General features: G+C 30.8%; 1 protein-coding gene and 1 long non-coding RNA gene across 2 annotated transcripts; one reads left to right on the forward strand and one right to left on the reverse strand.

Moving 5' to 3' along the window:
* Nucleotides 1-1,785: 1,785 nt before the first annotated feature.
* On the forward strand, nucleotides 1,786-12,025 carry LOC132746051 (uncharacterized). Its single transcript, XR_009627935.1, has 3 exons — nucleotides 1,786-2,003; nucleotides 2,384-2,465; nucleotides 11,820-12,025. It is a non-coding gene; the product is annotated as an uncharacterized LOC132746051 (long non-coding RNA).
* Nucleotides 12,026-14,509: 2,484 nt separating this feature from the next.
* LOC132746059 (uncharacterized) lies at nucleotides 14,510-18,905 on the reverse strand. The gene is made up of 3 exons (XM_060735118.1): nucleotides 18,702-18,905; nucleotides 16,957-17,287; nucleotides 14,510-16,363 (listed from the first exon to the last, which is right to left on the reverse strand). Exons 2-3 carry the CDS (start codon nucleotides 17,271-17,273, stop codon nucleotides 15,022-15,024), a joined length of 1,659 nt encoding a protein of 552 aa, XP_060591101.1. The 5' UTR covers nucleotides 17,274-17,287; nucleotides 18,702-18,905; the 3' UTR covers nucleotides 14,510-15,021.
* Nucleotides 18,906-20,553: the final 1,648 nt, after the last annotated feature.

Raw genomic sequence — 20,553 nt, forward strand, 5'->3', positions numbered from 1 at the left:
TATCATATGCATATCTCATCCCATATAGCCTTGCTTTCTTTTTCAGAGTTCACAATATTAGTAAGTTAGTAACTCGAAATTTCGAAATAAGTAAGTCGAAATTTCGAGTTAGTAACTCGAAATTTCGGGTTTATAAAAAACATACACCTGGCACTCATGCTCCTCCATGCAGTTCACACCTCTACAATTGAAATATTTTCTTACTTCAAGTATTTATGCTATAATATAAAAAAAGAGACATAACATTTAAATACATGTAGATGCACCTCTTCGTTAACAAATGCAGTCAAAATATGGATTCGTTCACGATCATGTGTATACCTTAATGTTTAGAATTTGATAAAATTTTACCTTTAGATAATAATAGGTACCGTTTATTCTTTTCTTTTTCCATTAAAATGTTTTCTCTACCGCCCTCTGTCTTTCTTTTCATTGTTCGACTGCATATTGATCGCTTTTAAACATTTTGCGAAGCGTATATTTTTTTGTTCATTTGTCTATTTCGTAAACATTGACCAGAATAAGTTTAATAATGAGGATTAAACACACGTGTAAGGAATGAAATATATTGTTCTTTGAAACTGAGTCTGCAATTTCCATCTTTATGTTTCGTAACTTGCTCACAGTGGATATATTTTCCCCCAATATATTTTGCCATCCGTTTGAGCTAGTTTAATCTTCATATTTCTTTTCCAACATGTAAATACAATGTATATATGAACAAAAATCTATTTAATTCGGTATGCCTCTCTATGTAAGCCTTATTTTTGGAAACTGAATAACTTTCGACCCTAATACCGGTCTCAAATGTTTATTTAAAAAATAATACACAAACATGTCATAACAGGTTCTAAAAATATAGTTAGCTCCCCTATCTGCTGCTCCTTGTGGCTAATGCTTAAGGAAGCTGATATGGTTTATGAAAACTTCCCAATAATATGGCACTTTGTCTCGGTTCGTTCTACAGAAAGAATTTCCTCTAGTTAAAGAATACCCCAGTTGCGAATAAGCAGGACAATATAAGTTGCATATTGCGAGGACCTCGTAGCTTAGATGCAACGTAAATGATAATTAAATTAATTCAAAGCTATAAGTAATTATAAAAAGTCCTTCCCCTTGTCGTTTATACCCGGTAAGAAACGTTTCGAAACGCTCCAAATGGCACCAACAGATGTCACTGCAGGTGAAAGAGTAAGTAGTGCTCAGTTAACATGGCAGGGTGAGTTATCAATTATTATATGAGATCATATTTAAGTGAATAGTTTCCGGTAAAGGGTTTTCGGAGTACATGTTTCAATTACAATATTATTTAGTGAGTAGTTCTGTTTTATTGCATATCAAAGAGAGTAGTTCTCTATAGATGATTTTAAATGATTAGTGATCAACGACATATGGTCATTGAGACGTCAGAAATTATTCAACTAGTACATGTATATAGTTCGTAATGGGCACTCGAGATGAATAAAGCCGAAACAAACGGTGTGATATTACATTTAATATTGGAAAAACAATATTTACTTTAATAAAACATCTGGAATCAACAATGTATCATAATGAATTATAATTTGCTATAGACAGTTTGTTTATTTTTTACTAGTGACATATTCTACTTAAAGTAATAACATATAAAAAGCCTTATACATCAATCAATGAAACATATGTTATCGCCAATTATCACGTCAACAGATAAATTTTTCAGGAGGTAAAAATTTAGAAGAATGAAAAACAAAACGTGTTACACCTATCATTGGAAAATACATAATGAATTTATACATATGCTTTAAGGCAAGTGTTAATGTTGTTTTTTTTGTAATCTGTTATTAATATTATCATACTACGTTAACATGAAAAAAGACAAATCATCAAATTAGTTCATTATGCCATTACTTTATTACCAGATGTTCATTAATGTTTAATCATTATTTAATTAAGGGATGCTGTTACAGATAATAAATAGACAGCTTTGATTCTGAACAATTCATTTAAAAGGACTGCGCTGCAAAGTAAGTTGACTCTTTCAAATTTATGATAATTGCAATGGCGTTTTTGTTTCAGTCTGAACAGATTTATGATAATTATTAAAGATCAGTTGAAGATAGAGGATAACTCCTCCGAAATGTAGATTGACCTTTTTAGAATTCTTACAGAATGCTTAGTTGCAAAATTACCGAATTATATTTAACAGTACTCTTATGCAAAACAACATATACGCGCTATTAAACATTTAATCATTAAATGAATAATATTAATATTTACATTTGTAAAAAGAATAAAATGAAATGTATGTAAGTAAAAATTCGTTTTGTTCAACAATTTAGAATGTTGCACCACTTAAACGGAATTAACTCGAATTTGAATTTGCACTTTTTTTTATATTACACAGGTATTGATTTGTTACAAAATGGTCAAGATTTTCATCACTACCTTCATAGTATCCCTTCTACTGTGTTATGTTTGTGCTGATGGTAATTGATATATTATTTATTTTCAACTTTTAAATATTTTTTTACATCTTTTTAAGTCTATTGATCATGTTAAGGCAATGCATTTTGTTTCTTCTAAAACTCTTGAAAACTTTATGTCGTGTTCAAGACACAGCAAAGATGTTTTTAGATACTAAAATAAGTATGACAGTGATGCAAATATCTTTCTTGTTTCCATTTGTTGGTTAACGTATTAGAAAAAGGTCTATAAAAATAACATTTATTAAGCAAATATAAGCATGGACGTACTGTACAACAAATAATTTACTAAAGTCGAAATTTTTATTGGAACACATATGAAATACATATAATCATAACCCATAAAAAAGGCTTGTGTTGTAGAAACATATTTAAAACATGATCAACGTTTTAAAAATCTCGGATAGGAATTTTTTTGTCAACGAATTAAAATCGTGTTGAAACATGGTATTTCGCTAACAATTTCATTTTTATATATATTTTTGTGAAGTAATAACTGCGTTTCGAAAACTAATTTCAGTTTTTATTACTTTTTTCATGCTGGAAATGATCAACATTAAATATGTATCTATAACTTTAAAATGACGTGAGGGATGTTGCAAGTTTTCATTATCCCTCATGTACAGACTCAATCAAACCGAGTCTATAATTCTCTTGTAATTTTGTTGATCAATGATTCCGAGGGATCACTTTGTTTCCAGATTTTAAGTAGAACTTGTTTAAACTTGGTCAATTGTACGTGATTTTATAAAGCTATAAAGGCATTGGAGTAGGGCAGGCGCGAATTATCCATTTTTACATTCCTTCTTCTTTTCTATTGCGCCTGAAACCCGATCATCTTTTGGACATTTAACATGAGTTTTAAAATATCACAATGCGAGGGCTTAACGTGAAACTAGTGTAAGTGACATTTTTAGCAAAAATCACTTTTTTCTATAATCATGTCTAGAAATAACATATCTGTCCCATGTATAAGTATTTTCTATGATTTCCAACATTAAATAAGATTCTTTCATATTATGACAAATGGTGTAAGTGAAAATGCCCCATTTTTTTTAAATGTGAACTTAGACTAAGTGACAAAGGCACTTACATCAGTTTCACATTCATTTTTTTCCCAATACTTTAAAGCAAAATGTTTAAGTGATGAAAGTATGTAAAATTGTTTTGAATTATTTAATATTAAAAGTATTTGACACAATATTAGTGATTGTTGGCAAGATAGACAACATTTTAGAGAAAAAGTATGCAGGTTATAAAGCATATGTCACAAACACTGTTTTCATATTCACAATTCAAGTTTTCAAAGGGGTTTAAATATAGATTTAGTGTAAGTGTACTCACTTAAAACTTTACATGTGATTACATCATGAGTGATATCATCAATTTTATAAAACTTTGTCCTTTTCCTATAACAATGAATGAAGATGAGTAAATAAATAAATAAATGAATAAATACATTATTTTATTTATTTCTTATTTTGATTGGTATTTATGTAAACGTGGGATGCCTTGTCTTGAAGGGATGGCAGTTTTGACTGGACACTCCTCTCTGGAAATATCTTTTATTCGACACCTGTCATCAGTTCTTCTCTCATGCACTGAAGTTTGTTTCGAAATTAATCATGTTACAATACTTAAAGGTAAAGATTCTGACTGCTTTTCAGATTCTTCTAGTGATTTTTCAGGTTTTACATCAATGAGTGAAGGTGAATATGCCTGTAATCTTTATTTGATAGAAGAAATGAAAAATCAACTTTTATCTGAATCAGAATTATCTGATTCAGATGACACAGACAAATCTGAGTCTGAATATTCTATTATTAGTGATACTGAAAAAGATGATTTAAATACTGAGCTAGTTAATAATACGGTTGAAGGTTCTAAATCATTATTTCCAGATTTTTAAGTAGAACTTGTTTAAACTTGGTCAATTGTACGTTGCTTTTATAAAGCTATAAAGGCATTGGAGTAGGGCAGGCGCGAATTATCCATTTTTACATTCCTTCTTCTTTTCTATTGCGCCTGAAACCCGATCATCTTTTGGACATTTAACATGAGTTTTAAAATATCACAATGCGAGGGCTTAACGCGAAACTAGTGTAAGTGACATTTTTAGCAAAAATCACTTTTTTCTATAATCATGTCTAGAAATAACATATCTGTCCCCTGTATAAGTATTTTCTATGATTTCCAACATTAAATAAGATTATCTCATATTATGACAAATGATGTAAGTGAAAATGCCCCATGTTTTTAAATGTGAAACTAGACTAAGTGACAAAGGCATTTACATCAGTTTCACATTCAATTTTTTTCCAATACATTTATAAGCAAAATGTTTAAGTGATGAAAGTATGTAATATTGTTTTGAATTATTTAATAGTAAAAAGTATTTGACACAATATTAGTGATTGTAAGCAAGATAGACAATATTTTAGAGAAAAATTATGCAGGTTATAAATCATAATGTCACATACACTGTTTTCATATTTACAATTCAAGTTTTCAAAGAGGTTTAAATATAAATTTAGTGTAAGTGTACTCACTTAAATCTTTACATGTGATTACATCATGAGTGATGTCATCAATTTATAAAACTTTGTCCTTTTCCTATAACAATGAATGAAGATGAGTAAAAAAATAAATAAAAAAATACATTTATTTATTTTTTATTTTGATTGGTATTTATGTGAATGTGGGATGTCTTGTGTTGAAGGGATGGCAGTTTTAACTGGACACTCCTGTCTGGAAAACTTAATATCTTTTATTCAACACCTCTCGTCAGTTCTTCTCTCATGCACTGAAGTATGTTTTAAAATTAATCATGTAACAATACTAAAAGGTAAAGATTCTGACTGATTTTCAGATTCTTCTAGTGATTTTTCAGGTTTTACTAAAATGAGTGAAGGTGAATATGCCTGTAATCTTTATTTGATAGAAGAAATGAAAAATCAACTTTTATCTGAATCAGAATTATCTTATTCAGATGACACAGACAAATCTGAGTCTGAATTTTCTATTATTAGTGATACTGAAAAAGATGATTTAAATACTGAGCTAGTTAATAATACGGTTGAAGGTTCTAAATCATTATTTCCAGATTTTTAAGTAGAACTTGTTTAAACTTGGTCAATTGTACGTTGCTTTTATAAAGCTATAAAGGCATTGGAGTAGGGCAGGCGCGAATTATCCATTTTTACATTCCTTCTTCTTTTCTATTGCGCCTGAAACCCGATCATCTTTTGGACATTTAACATGAGTTTTAAAATATCACAATGCGAGGGCTTAACGCGAAACTAGTGTAAGTGACATTTTTAGCAAAAATCACTTTTTTCTATAATCATGTCTAGAAATAACATATCTGTCCCCTGTATAAGTATTTTCTATGATTTCCAACATTAAATAAGATTATCTCATATTATGACAAATGATGTAAGTGAAAATGCCCCATGTTTTTAAATGTGAAACTAGACTAAGTGACAAAGGCATTTACATCAGTTTCACATTCAATTTTTTTCCAATACATTTATAAGCAAAATGTTTAAGTGATGAAAGTATGTAATATTGTTTTGAATTATTTAATATTAAAAAGTATTTGACACAATATTAGTGATTGTAAGCAAGATAGACAATATTTTAGAGAAAAATTATGCAGGTTATAAATCATAATGTCACATACACTGTTTTCATATTTACAATTCAAGTTTTCAAAGAGGTTTAAATATAAATTTAGTGTAAGTGTACTCACTTAAATCTTTACATGTGATTACATCATGAGTGATGTCATCAATTTATAAAACTTTGTCCTTTTCCTATAACAATGAATGAAGATGAGTAAAAAAATAAATAAAAAAATACATTTATTTATTTTTTATTTTGATTGGTATTTATGTGAATGTGGGATGTCTTGTGTTGAAGGGATGGCAGTTTTAACTGGACACTCCTGTCTGGAAAACTTAATATCTTTTATTCAACACCTCTCGTCAGTTCTTCTCTCATGCACTGAAGTATGTTTTAAAATTAATCATGTAACAATACTAAAAGGTAAAGATTCTGACTGCTTTTCAGATTCTTCTAGTGATTTTTCAGGTTTTACTAAAATGAGTGAAGGTGAATATGCCTGTAATCTTTATTTGATAGAAGAAATGAAAAATCAACTTTTATCTGAATCAGAATTATCTGATTCAGATGACACAGACAAATCTGAGTCTGAATTTTCTATTATTAGTGATACTGAAAAAGATGATTTAAATACTGAGCTAGTTAATAATACGGTTGAAGGTTCTAAATCATATGATGACTAAGCCTGTGATTATATAAAGGGTGGTGATGATGATAGAGTTGAGGTAGACACAGATCTAGGAGAAAATATGGTTGAGAGATGTGAGTCAGATGGTGAATTACTTAGTGAGAGTGTTAAGGGCCAGGTAGTGATCCTGACAGAGTTGAGTTAGATACAATGCTGGGAGAGGATATGGTAGAAAGTTGTAGGTCAGATGGTGAATTAGTAATTGAGAATGTAAATGGTAGTGGTGATGCTGATAGAATTAAGTTAGATACGGTGCTAGGAGAGGATACGGTAAAAAGTTGTAGGTCAGATGGTGAATTAGTAATTGAGAATGTAAATGGTAGTGGTGATGCTGATAGAGTTGAGGTAGATACAGTGCTGGGAGAGGATACGGTAGAAAGTTGTAGGTCAGATGGTGAATTAGTTATTGAGAATGTAAATGGTAGTGGTGTAAGTTAAGTTAGATACAGTGCTAGGTGAGGATATGGTAGAAAGTTGTAGATCAGATGGTGATTTAGTAATTGGGAATGTAAATGGTAGTGATGATGCTGATACAGTTAAGTTAGTAAGGATACAGTAGAAAGCTGTACGTCAGATGGTGAAGAATTACTTAGTGAGAGTGGTAGTGATGCTGATGGAGTTGAGTTAGATACTGTGATTGATGAAATTTTGGTTAATCTTAATAACTCTTCTGAATTTCTTCAATCTATTTATATCGATACTTTTGATGACCAAAGTAGTAGTGACACTATAGATTATGAAATAGATCAGACCAATTTTAGTGATATAGAAGAAAGCATGCCTTTAAGCTTTGTTTCAAAGAAAAATCGTAGGGTCTTAGGGGTGGTAAACATAAAAGAGTTTCTGTCACAACATCTACACCTAGGATAGTTCACAGAATAGAAAGTGCTAATAACATAGGTCAGGCAAGTAGTTGTGAATATGTCAAACAAAAGGAAAGGGGACGAAAGCGTCTAAGGGATGAATCCAATTGGAAAGTAAACAAAACAAAAAAAAAAAGACGTAATGAAGGGCTAAGCTATGTAAATAGATATGGTAAATTATTTAGAAAAAGAATGTTAAAGCCAGATTGTGGTGTAAGTTGTAGGTTTAGATGTTCAAAGCAACTGAGTGAAGAGGATAGAAAAAATTTGCTGCACTCCTACTGGCAGTTGGGGTGTGTTACTAGACAAAGACAGTTTATTATAAGTTATACTAATAAATGTGAGAAAAGAAGGGGAAAGAAATAACTTACTTCACACAGGAAATTTACCTACAAATATTTCTTTCCAAAAACAGATTCAAATTCCCCTGTTTGTGTATGCAAACATTTTTTTTAATACACTTGATATTGGCCAGTCTATTGTAATGACTGCTCATTCCAAAATACAGATACAGGGGGATAAAGATAAAGATAGTTAACACCAATACATTGATTCTTCTTTAAGTCTTAAAAAGATGTATGATCCATTCAGTGATTATTATCATAGTCATAATTTTGAAACTGTCCCTGTTCATATTTATCTTAAAATATTAAATACATATGTACTAAGTTCAACATTAGTTTTCATAAACCTGTAAATGATCAATGTGATCTTTGCAATTCATTTTCAAATGCAATTGGAGAAACTAAATTGCAGATGGAAGCCAATTACAATGATCACATATAAGAAACATAAAGCGTGCTCAAGAGTGTAAAGTTTATGACAAAAATAGGGCAATGTCAGATAGGGAAATAACTGTAGCATAGAAATTTTGAGTAGTTACCACGTTTTAGGCCAATTCATGAGGGGTCAATGTTCAGTTTATTAATAAGTTAATATTGAATTGTGCTACTTATTATAGCATTACATTACATGTATATGCCATACGTTATACAAATGTTGTTAATTATTGCATAGGTCATTCTAAAGTAAGTCTGTTTTATATTTAACGTATATTTTGCATCTGCTAAAAGCAGCTATATCTTGATTTTTATTAGAAGCAAATGCAACTTGTGCAAAGTAAATTTGAAGTTAAGTTTTGTTTATCTAATTATATATACTGAATATTGTTTAATATTTGTCTGAATATTGTATTAACCTCTTAATTAGGAGTTAAGCTTTGGAACATTTCAATCATACTGGCAGTTCTTGTCCTTGATGTAATTACAAAGAAAACTTGATGAAAATACACTGAAACTTAAAATACTAATTTGTTCTTCATTTCAATTGTAATTCTTGAAAAATGGCATGTTTATAAGTTTCTCATCTTGTGCATAACATAATAGATAGTTATTGGAACTGTTTTTAATCAAAATTATTGGATTTTAATGTATAATGTTAATTTCTGGTATTTTTATAAGTGGCAAATAATACGAAAGTAGTTCTATTCCATCTAATAATTGTAATATAATAATGACTATTGTTCTAATGTTACTTTTTCCTGAGCTTTATTCCTGAGTTTTGTATGGTAATGAAAATGCTTGAACCATAGCAAAGTCCATGAGGCATTTCGAGCTGTTGAATAAATCAAGCAGTAACATACTATTTTTGCATTATAATTGTGTGGTTACAGGTATACATGATTTACCTACATGTTATTAGGCATACATATGCATGTATATTACATTTTCTACAATGGTTAACTGTAATTTATTAGAATTGTATCATAGTTTGGGGACCTTTCTGTTGAAAATATGTCAGAGTTAAATCATATACATATACATGCACAGTGCGTTAATTGGAGTGCAGGTATTAGTTACCCGCACTCCAGAGCATGCCCATTGATTGGCTCATTTTTGCTGGCGTCACATATTGTGACGGCAGAGAAAGGGAAAGCATTAGAAATATCATATTCAGATGTTCGTTCATTTGTTCCTTTTTGCCGGGTTTCATATTGTGACAACAGGGAACGTGTTTTTATGAAAGACTATGATTCAAAACACTCAGTAATCTGATTAATACTCGGGGGCTTAGCCCCCTTGTACAAATCAGATAGCCTCATGTTTCGATGCTCTTTCTATTACTTGTATCACCTTGGCAATTGCAAATGTGCCAATTGGGCAAATCAGAATTTATCATATGCACAAAAAGTTTCATATCAATTGTGCCACAAATCATAAAGGTCAAACCAATAATTGTGATTTCAATTGCACCACTGTAATTGCAATTGGTACAAATGATGATGTAAATGGTGGTGCAAAAGTTAACTGTTTTGGTGCAGATCAATGGTATGTGACAGCAGTGCATTTAAAATGCCATTAAAAAAATTGGGGCACAAATGAATTTGCCTTATCACCTGTAATTAAATACTTTACAGTAAATTAACATTGTAAATAGTAACATCATATCGACTCCTGTGTGTGAAATTTTTATGATAAGTTAATTGAGCAAACAAATGTATCTATAATGATGAATTTCTCAGATTACCTGAGTGAGGTGACCAGTAAATCTTCGAAAAAAAGTAGTGAAGACATTAGTCATCATGTCCAGATGCATTAATTTAATTCTGTTTTTACATGTACATTGAAAGTGGCACGTCAGCTAGCCAAAAGTTTTAGCCGTACGTGAGTCACGTACGACTAGCCAGGACTAACCAAGTCCCCTTATTTGTCCTCGGCTGTTCACTTTAATAAAGATGCTCCATTTTGTATTTTGTGAAAATCAAAATCAAATCAAAATTTATTTATTGTCAGTATATATGTATATCATTTCACAAAAAATAAGCTATGTATAGCTTTTGACCAACATGCATAAACATTGTACATATAAATAAAAGTGTCAAAGTTGCATGTCAGAAGTTATAACATTGTTTTTTATGCTTATGATTTGTTGTTTTATTTGTATGAAAGATGACTTATTAAATCATGTTTTTATAATTAAGCAAATAATCATAACGGCAAAAGAAGTTTTTTCATAACAGCATGATCGGAATATAAATATAAATTATAAATAAGTAAATAAAGATGACAAAGATAGATATTCGTACTTTCTTAACTTTAGCCATGGCGATAAATAAAAAGTAAACATACAAAGACAACTGCTGTTTCTTGATTAAAATCCTTGTTTAAAGAGACACAAATATATAAAGTAATGTAAAGTGTTTATTTTGGAATAACGAGGGATTAACCCGACAGAAAATAGCATGCCCTAATTTTATAAAATAACATATGCATTTTCGACTTCCATATAATTTTGAAAAGTGCCGTACGACTAGCCGATACAGTGAGTCCGGGCTAGCCGCACGTGACTCACGTACAGCTAGAAATTTTGGCTAGCCCGTACGGCTAGCCACTTCCTTTTACATTAGTGAATGAAAGGATTGTATCATTTACTTAAAGATAAATTGCATACTAAATTTGCCAAAATTATGAATTCTAATTAAAGTTTAATTGAAATAAAATATTTAAAATAACACTGTTTTTCATTCTTTCCAATGTTTGCAACATCCCATAAGAATATGACTTACAAAAAAATGCGATAGTTTGTTTTTAAGTATTTATAGTTCACATCTATGATCGAAGACCTGGAATTGGCTTAACACAAGGCCTTTTTAACCTTTGACAAACTTAAGTGATTATTATAACAAAGTAACATGACCATGTTGAACCAAATTGTGGTTTGAATTGCTTTCTAAACCAATATTCCCCTATGTCAGTGATAAACTGTGACTGATACAGATTTTATTTCACTAATAAATCCCATTGAATAAAATTTAACAACAGATTTAATTTTTTAAACATTTTAAATTTTTTTTTAGCGTGAAACTGCTCTAAGTGACGTTTATTATAATATTTTTTTCTGTGATGATTGAATCTGAAAATCAAAACAAAGAAGTTGTGAACAAAAGTTGATTTGCACATATAATTGTAGTATTTAGTTAAAATATACAGTAATAATAAATTTAAACAGTTATTTCCTTCTCCTGTAAAATGTTCGAAAATGCACTTACACTAGTTTCGCTTTCAGCCCTCGAATTATGAAGCTTGATGAGTAATAATAAGCCTAATTGGAACGTTTATCTTATGATATTTTTGAAGAAAGAGATGCATTTTCTTGAGGTATTTACTGAAATTTTTTTTACAGAATGTGAGGTGACGACACCGCAGCAAATAGAATGTATGGGCGGACGCACAGAGGGTTTATTCTACTCGTACAATGGCGGACAATGTAGGCGTATGTACGGTTGTTTCTCCGCTTACGCAACAAACCTATACAACGAGGAGGAAGACTGCATTAAAGCTTGGGAAAATTGTTGAATATGTATATGATACATGGAAATAAAATAGATATCAATAAAAACGAGTCTTTGTATATTTTATTTCTCATATCCTGAGAACCACTGCTACTTTTGCAAGCATTTTTACTTACACATCTAAATTCTAATTGGTATTTAACAGGGTGATAAATGTGATGTTTGACATTAACGCGTTCGTTACGGCACGTTCTATGATAAAGAAACGTCACGCACAGGAAGTCATTGAAATGTGAGTTCGACCAGGCAAAAAGGAAGCTATTTAAGTTAAGTTGTATAGGCGCCTCTCAGTTTCATACCTTGAAAATGGAGCTTTTTTGGAAAACAAAATACACTACTCAGACATGCACCTCCTGAGAAACATGTGTTCGCTGTAGAACTCAAATTTCAATTTTGCTGCAAGGGTACACGTCTCATAACGAACATATCGCATTGCTCTGTCTAAAAATTGTCCTTCACATCGATCTCGTTGCATACTATATACAGTATACTCATATTATAATTTATTTGTCAAGTATAGATATCAATATTCAGCCACATCTTCATTTGGGACATAAATATTGAACATACGGAAGCCGAAATGTGTCACTTAGGCAAATACGTTTTAGTATGCTATGAGAGATGAACGGATATGAAACTAATAACGATTCTGTTTTGTTGCATTTTTTCATTGCTTCTTTTGAATACTATTCATAGAAGTATTAAATTTCTTGACTATTATTACAAATGTGTAATATAATTTATAATATAACATATAATTTAAAAGTATTTTATCAGCCAAGTTTCATGCTTTTCACAAGTGATTCACACTTCGCACTATTGTATGTACGGATTTCTGGGACTATATATGAAATGAACAGTTTGCTAAATTACTAAAATGCAGAAATATCGAAATAATCAATAAGCCATGTTTATTGTAATTTACTCGTCGAAATGAATTTAGGTAGGTTTTTGAGGCTTGTATTTTGCTACTCGCAGTGTTTGAAAATTGATATCTCACACAGAAAACTACTACAACATTTTTCTTTTATTATTTACCTATCTTTTTAAATAAAAAAGAGATTCAATTTACTGAACTTCTTGGTTATTTCACAAACAAAAATATACCTGTCAAGAAATAACATTCAAGAATAAAGGATGAATACATCATTTTTGCAAAAGAAGCCACGTCCTCAGTAGCATCGGTTCCCGTTTACACATCCTACGTAATGCAAAGCTAAGTTTGGAAGCGGCAGAGAAAAAACGTTTGGTACTTCCATATATAGAACAGCAATTCTCACTAACGTAACATGAATTTACAATTGTAGGATGTTAAGCAATCGGAACATCACGGCTTTTATTCATGATAACCACGAACTTAATACAGAATGGAACTACTTCTAACACGTGGTCGTAGATGTAAACTAAAACAGGGTTATCTTTCATAACCAGTGCATTTTTGACATCCAAAGGAAAACAAAGTATATTTCGGTCAAAGTGTCGCTGAAAATATGTTAGATAATCGCAATCAATTCACAAATGCCCACTGATTCACTACTATATACAAATCTGAATTAATGTTACCGGTAAACATTTTGTAATTTTATAATACATGTAATAATGATAAGTATATTTATAATGTATTATTGACTTTTATATCTAAATTTACTTGATTTATATGGACCTTTACTCTATATATTGGAATAAACATAGACAACAACTGCTATTTGTATAATTTCTTACCGAAATACCGTATTCTTACTATTGTTTTCGAGGTTCTAATTGGACGTTTGACCGAGTGGATGTTAAGCTCTTTTACACAATATGGTACATCAGATTTATGAATTTTACTGAGGGCTGCCGTTAACAACAAAGATGCATTAAGTATTATATACATGTATGTTAGTTAAGATAGAAATAATACATGAACATTACTTATCCAAAGCAACAACGAGAATAATACTTAAAAAAATGCTTAAGCCATTATTGCGATAATTACCTTATAGAAGGATGCACAGTTAAACCGAAAAAGAGGTGTTAAAGAATAAGAACATTTTAATTTAAAATTTTAATATATGAGCTTTACAGTGACACATAAGGAAATGGTTCCGCAGTTTTATGCGGTTCTGTTTCAGAAGCATAGTAAGTGTGAAAAGTGTTGTAACGATAGATGAAAGAAATAAATGTAGTATTTACACAAAACAATGGACTTTACGATTTGTACATTTTATATCATAAAGTATAGAGAATTGTTATTTTGACATAAGGAAATAAAACACGTTTACGGAATATCATACAACAGCAAATTATATTACAGGCATATAAAAATATATAACAGATGAAACCTTCCCAAAAGTTAAAGCATCACAATAGGTAAGGTTATCTATTGTCTTTATTCTTTAATAAGAAGTCAAAAAGTTGCTGTTTCAATTGTATATTACATTGCATGAAAGCAATTATTTTATCTGTTAGCTTCACTCGTGTTTAAAGGTCATTATTTATAAAATTTGTTTCGATACAATAAAAAACAACAACATTGATGTCTTATTGATGGATGGATTTATTTCGCATTATTTTCTTTTCATAAAAAAGGGGGAAAGCACTAACATCATTTTATAAATGACTTCTTTATAAACAAGCTACTGTTCAATAAGCAAATAAATCTAAATATTGACACAAAGTGATAAATAGATTTTTTAAACAAACACATGTGGAAACACTGTCAATCTACCATGATTTTTATAGCCAATATGTATGTACAAAAATACGCTGTCAATGTTTTTGTAATCTATACATAAATAACATAAACTGGACATCAAAACCAACAGCTGGATAGCATAGCAAAGCTCTACATATGGTATTGATTGAATATCAGTAACACATTAAGTATTGTGTTATCATCATACATTAATATGGAATGTAAATGTTTGTAGATGCTGACCGTTGAATATGATATGTTTAATCATATAACTGTAACTCTTTCTCTCCACATGTTCTAATGCATTTTAAATCTATGTACAATATAACAACAAAAAACACACTATATTAAAATTGTCAGATAAAATAAACTATAATTTTGCCAGAATAGCATGCAACAACTAAACAGTTTCTCTTGTCATCGAACAATAATGATAGTGGTTTTACTAGACCGGAATCTTTAGAAACTAATTCTCGGAGGCATTTTCCATCGTTATCAAACATCATGATGTTATGAGAGCTATACCCAGAAATAAACACAGTCCCGTCATTGGATACACATACACCACGTGTGTCAGCAAGCCTTTTATCTCTCAGTTCTCTTTTCACCGTACCATCTCTTGTCAAACAGACAACACCATCACGTGAGTCTGCTACAAAAACATTCTCTCCGCTGACGGTCATTTGTTGTTTAGATGTAAATATGCGTTGACCATTGACCTCACTACCGAAATAATTTAATAATGTACCAGACATACTGTATACATTTACACAGTTCCCAGGAGATACCCACAACTCTCCAGCACAATATGTCATTCCCCAGTGACATCCACCTGTAACAGATATATCTCTCACCTTAGATAATGAGCTCCCTACCGATATAAACCAAACTTTGCTGTTGTGCAGTTTCACAGCGACCTCAGTATTACCAGTACAACAGATACCTGTAGTATATGATCCTAGATCAAAACAATCTTTAATGTTATAATTCACATCAAGCCTCTTTATCCTCATATTACTGTTATCAGCCAGTATGATTGTACCGTCTGCAAGCTGACATACATCACAAATGTAGGGATTGCTCTTGTCGTTTTTCATGCGGATATTTTCCTCCTTCTGTGAACTAACTTTATACGTCCTTGATGTCAGCAAACCTTTGCTTTCTGTTATCCTAAGTACATATCCTAGAAATGTTGATGAACTGACAGAGGACTTTAAGTCTGTATCCTTTAAATACAATGACTGACTGCCTTTTACTTCATTGTGTTCAAACATTTTTACTGCATCGTTTAAAGTTTGTTGTATCAGTTTTGTCTGAACAAATTGTTGTATTTTATCCAGACTGTCCAAGTCTTGTAGCTTGCTTCCTACTTGCTCAATTTCTTTTTTAGCTTTACTTAACTTAGACATATTTGTCTTCAGTTCTCCTTTGACCAAAGAATATTCCGCATCTAGACCTTCTAAAGCTTCACGCTCCAACTTCTGGATATGTTCTACCAAACCGCGCGCAATTCCCTCTATTTGCGAAATGACTTCATTTCTTTGTTCCTCTATGCATTTCATGTTTGTTTTCGTTTTCTTATCAGTATTTTCTAAACGGTCTTGGATGTTCACAATGTCAGCCTTTAAACGTTCTGTTTCTTTTTTCTGATCAGTAGAAACTGATAAGTCGTCTAAACCTGTCACTCCCTTACAGGACCTGGTAACAAGAAATTTTAACTAGTCAGATAAAGTAATTCAGAACATTCATCATCTACATTTCAGTATTCTAACTATTTTAGGATTATTTTACTTTACGTATTAACTAGATATATTTATAGAGATGATTTTGTTGTTTTCATCTGTATGAAAAGTCTTATAAATCGTATACAATTAATTTGGCAACTGTCTTCGCGTGAAATGTTTTACAATCATAATGTCTTATCACTGGGATATAGATAGGTATTTGCTATACCTAACTGAAATTCATGACTAAAAGTTATTCGTGTTTGTTAATATGGGTTTTTTTGTCCTCAGGAATTTGTTATTTACTTGTTTTATCTGCTAGTAAGTTGCACTAGCTTTCAAGTTGCCAATTATAAAAAGTACTGATTTACAGCACATATAGCATTCCCCCGACATTTCCAATGTCCATCGTTTTGATGTCACCCTTTTTTGTCTAGATCTCACATGATTTAGATATACCATTGCAATTATTACAAAAGTTAGATTTATTTTCATCCTAATTATAAATCGTTGTAGTAATTGTAAAGATACTGAACATTGAGAAATAAATATAGAATAAATACAAACCTATGGTCTGTAGCAATACACTTTAAACAATAAACCATGTCATGCTCTTTACAGTACATCTCTATGTCACGATCTGGGTGATATAAACATTTTGCTGTCACGGTCACATGTGACCCTTGTTTTGCTTCGTTCTTGTCTACAAGCTTATGGGAACGGCTCAACCTCTGTCTTCCATGGTGTTGAGTGCATCCTGTACATAAAAACTCCTGACATTCAGGACAATATTTCACAGCTTGTTCTCTAATATCACCCTCAAAACAAGGGGTACAAACAATGTCAATGTCAGTTATAGTTGAACGACCGTCTACTTCAGCCATCGTACCAGCTCAGTCTGTTATAAAATAACATGTATATACGTTTCAATAAGCATTTAACTTTACATTCATTAAGTGTATTTTAAACACGAATTCTTGAAATTGAAACATATTATTAATAGTACGGTGTTAATTTGTTCTTGGTATATTATTGAATATTTCACATTTAATGACAAAGAAAAAAACATAGTTAATTATATACTAGTATATAAAATAAACAGTGTAAGTTTATATAGATTTATGTTGTAAAACATTGTTTAACATATGTTATATCTGCGAGCTCAGTCTGTAATAAAATAACATTCACGTTTCAATAACAATTTAATCTACCATATGCAATTATCACATGAAATGGTAAATTATATAGATATTTAAAAAACGATATACGTATATATAGACCTATATTGTAAAACAGTGTTGAATATGTGTTATAAAATGGAATTAAGTTCACTTTTTGCTGTCAAGTTGAGTTGACTTAATCATATCTTTCAAAATTGGTGATTGAACAACGATTGATAAGGAAAGGTATTTATGATACAATATAAATACTAATCTATGAAATAATGCTCTTTAGAACATAACTGGTACATTCTGGAATACATTATAACAATTTGCTATGTTGATGTTTTGAACATATTTTTGCAAATGGTAAGTTATTTTGATTTTGAGGGTTCGAACCCATGATCTCTGGGTTGAGAGGCAGACACCTTAACCACTAGGCCACCGCTCCTCTTTCTTTGATCTTACAGTATATACACGATTGACGAGGCTTTTCTGTGACATAAAGTTAAGATGATATTTTTAAAGAAAAAAGACTTCTTGAGTGTATGATTGTTTAACTTTTAGTTGGAATATGTGTCATATGATTTAAATAATGTGTATTAAAGTATAAGAACTCGATTTATGGAAAGGTGTATGTCTATTAACGTAAAATTCCTTATTGTTCGTGTGAATGTTTATGCTCAATAGTACATTATGAATTGTGTACATTCAATAAAATAAATTGAATGACATTCTTAACTATTTTTTGTAATGTTTAATATACTTAGTAAGAAAGGAATTGAAGAATAGACATGGAAAATAAAAAAGAAGACGGTCATATTGAATATAGTATCAATACTCGAAAAAGTATTTCACATTGCCAAGTTATCCTCTATGTTTAAAATGACATATATTTGGATTGTAAATTGTTCGGGGTCGGGGTGGGAGAGTTTGTTGGTGGGTAAAGACCTGGCTACGTGTGTTCACATATGACAAATTCTAAGCAAGTATGTTTATTGCAGCGTTATAGAACAATTAGCTTTTGTCTGCTCATCCGGCTCTTTATGACGACTTTTCTACACAAGTTTCAAAACAGAAAGTGGGTCAAGTAAATTTCTGAAATTTAAAAGGTTACCGTTAAGGGTTATAAAACATAGATATGTAATTTACCTTATCCTACAATGTCTTTACTTTGTTATAATATCTTCACTAAATACGCCGTAATTCTTCATCTACATGTATTTAATCCAGTCAATTTGTCATGCTTTCTGGTTGTATTAAATAACCACAGGAACCTGAAATTATATCCAAAACAAAAAACTATCGATTTAAAAAAAAATTCCCATATATATACTATAAAAAAAACACGTGTTTTTTTATAGTATATATATGGGATTTTTTTTTGAAACGTTATTTTTTTGTTTTGGATATAATTTCAGGTTCCTGTGAAATAACTTAACAATTCAATACGTGTTATCTTTACTATACGCCCACTATACGTCCCACAATTCTCTCCTATCAATAAACTACGATAAATGAAAATTTTACACTGGTGTAGCTGTGTATAATCCAATAAATATTTTCATAAAGGTCTCGCGAATGTATTATATAACTAAACTTCTATGCTTTCTTTTTAATAATTCGTTTTAACTTAAACATTAAATGATATTTATAAGATACAGTAGACTAACAATACGTCTGATCAAATAAACAACAAACAGGCGCGAATACAGGATTCTTACCACAGGGGTTGCAAAATTCGGACAAGGCATGACATTTGATTTTTATCATTAGTCTTTTCACTCTATAACACGTACATTCATGTCCTAATTGATTTGATTGAAGTTAAAGCTTAATGAGGGTCCATCCGCCCTTTCCGGCACAAAATGCAGCTTGCGCTGTCGAGTACGGACCCCGGACATGAAGAAGAAGAACTTTTATTTGCACTAAAGCCCTAAAAAGAGCCATTGACAAAGCATCAATATATATACATACAAAAAATAGAAACATGGCAATACGTGACAAGAAGTCGAGATGGCATGTGTATTCACGGGAAATAATTCTTTGGTCAATGGGAAAGTAGCTCATACACTTTAAGCTGATTCACTGTGTCATATAAAATTACCAAACCAAAGAGTTTCAGGGAACAATATTAAACGAAGAGTGGTTACACATGACATCTCGCTTGGGAGAGGCAGAATAATGTAAATATTACAATACGACAAAACATATTAATTTCTATATAATAATAATATGGTTAACGAGGTTGGATGCTCCTAAATAATATGTTGATATCATTTAAGGATTTTGCTCTTTCTTGGAAAGGGGCGCTATCCACAAATGACACATAATGCTAAATATGATACATTCACCAACACATAAATGCCCCATCGAAAAACGAAAATATAGAGCACATAATGGTGATCTGTACATAACAACGGCATTATAAACAGAATGATTAGGAGTCTCCATCAACGGAACCATTTTTTAAAGGTATCTATGACTAGGTTATTATCAAAGTACTAAATATTATGCATACACCATAAAGCATTTTGTTTGACCAAAAAGATTAAAAGTAGTCGAGATATATCTATATATATTTTATCGAACCTCTGTTTTCATTTTTAGATGAGTTTACCATTGACAGAAAGGGTAAATATCAAAAACGGTTATACTATTTATAATGTAAAGCAATTTATTTTACAAAACATTTTGTCTTAGTAAGCATTAACGCTAGAATTATGCTATTGATATATTCTACATGTAAAATTGGCAAATCTACAGTGAATCGATGTGTTTGCTGACGTTTAATAAAAGCATGATACGTGTAAATACTTAAATTACGAATATCTGTTACATTTTCTGTATTCATAAGAGAAATAAATTTAAAATTACTAGGGTGATTCCAATAGTATCTCTTGATATATTTTTGTACGAAGTTCTTTAAAACATATAACATACAAGTACAAAATGGTATTCATCTTCCAATGTATTACATATATGACATATTCGTTCATTAAAA

The sequence above is a fragment of the Ruditapes philippinarum genome, unplaced genomic scaffold (genome assembly GCF_026571515.1).
Source record: "Ruditapes philippinarum isolate M1 unplaced genomic scaffold, ASM2657151v2 ctg892_1_1_1_1, whole genome shotgun sequence".
NCBI classification, from domain to species: Eukaryota; Metazoa; Mollusca; class Bivalvia; order Venerida; family Veneridae; genus Ruditapes; species Ruditapes philippinarum.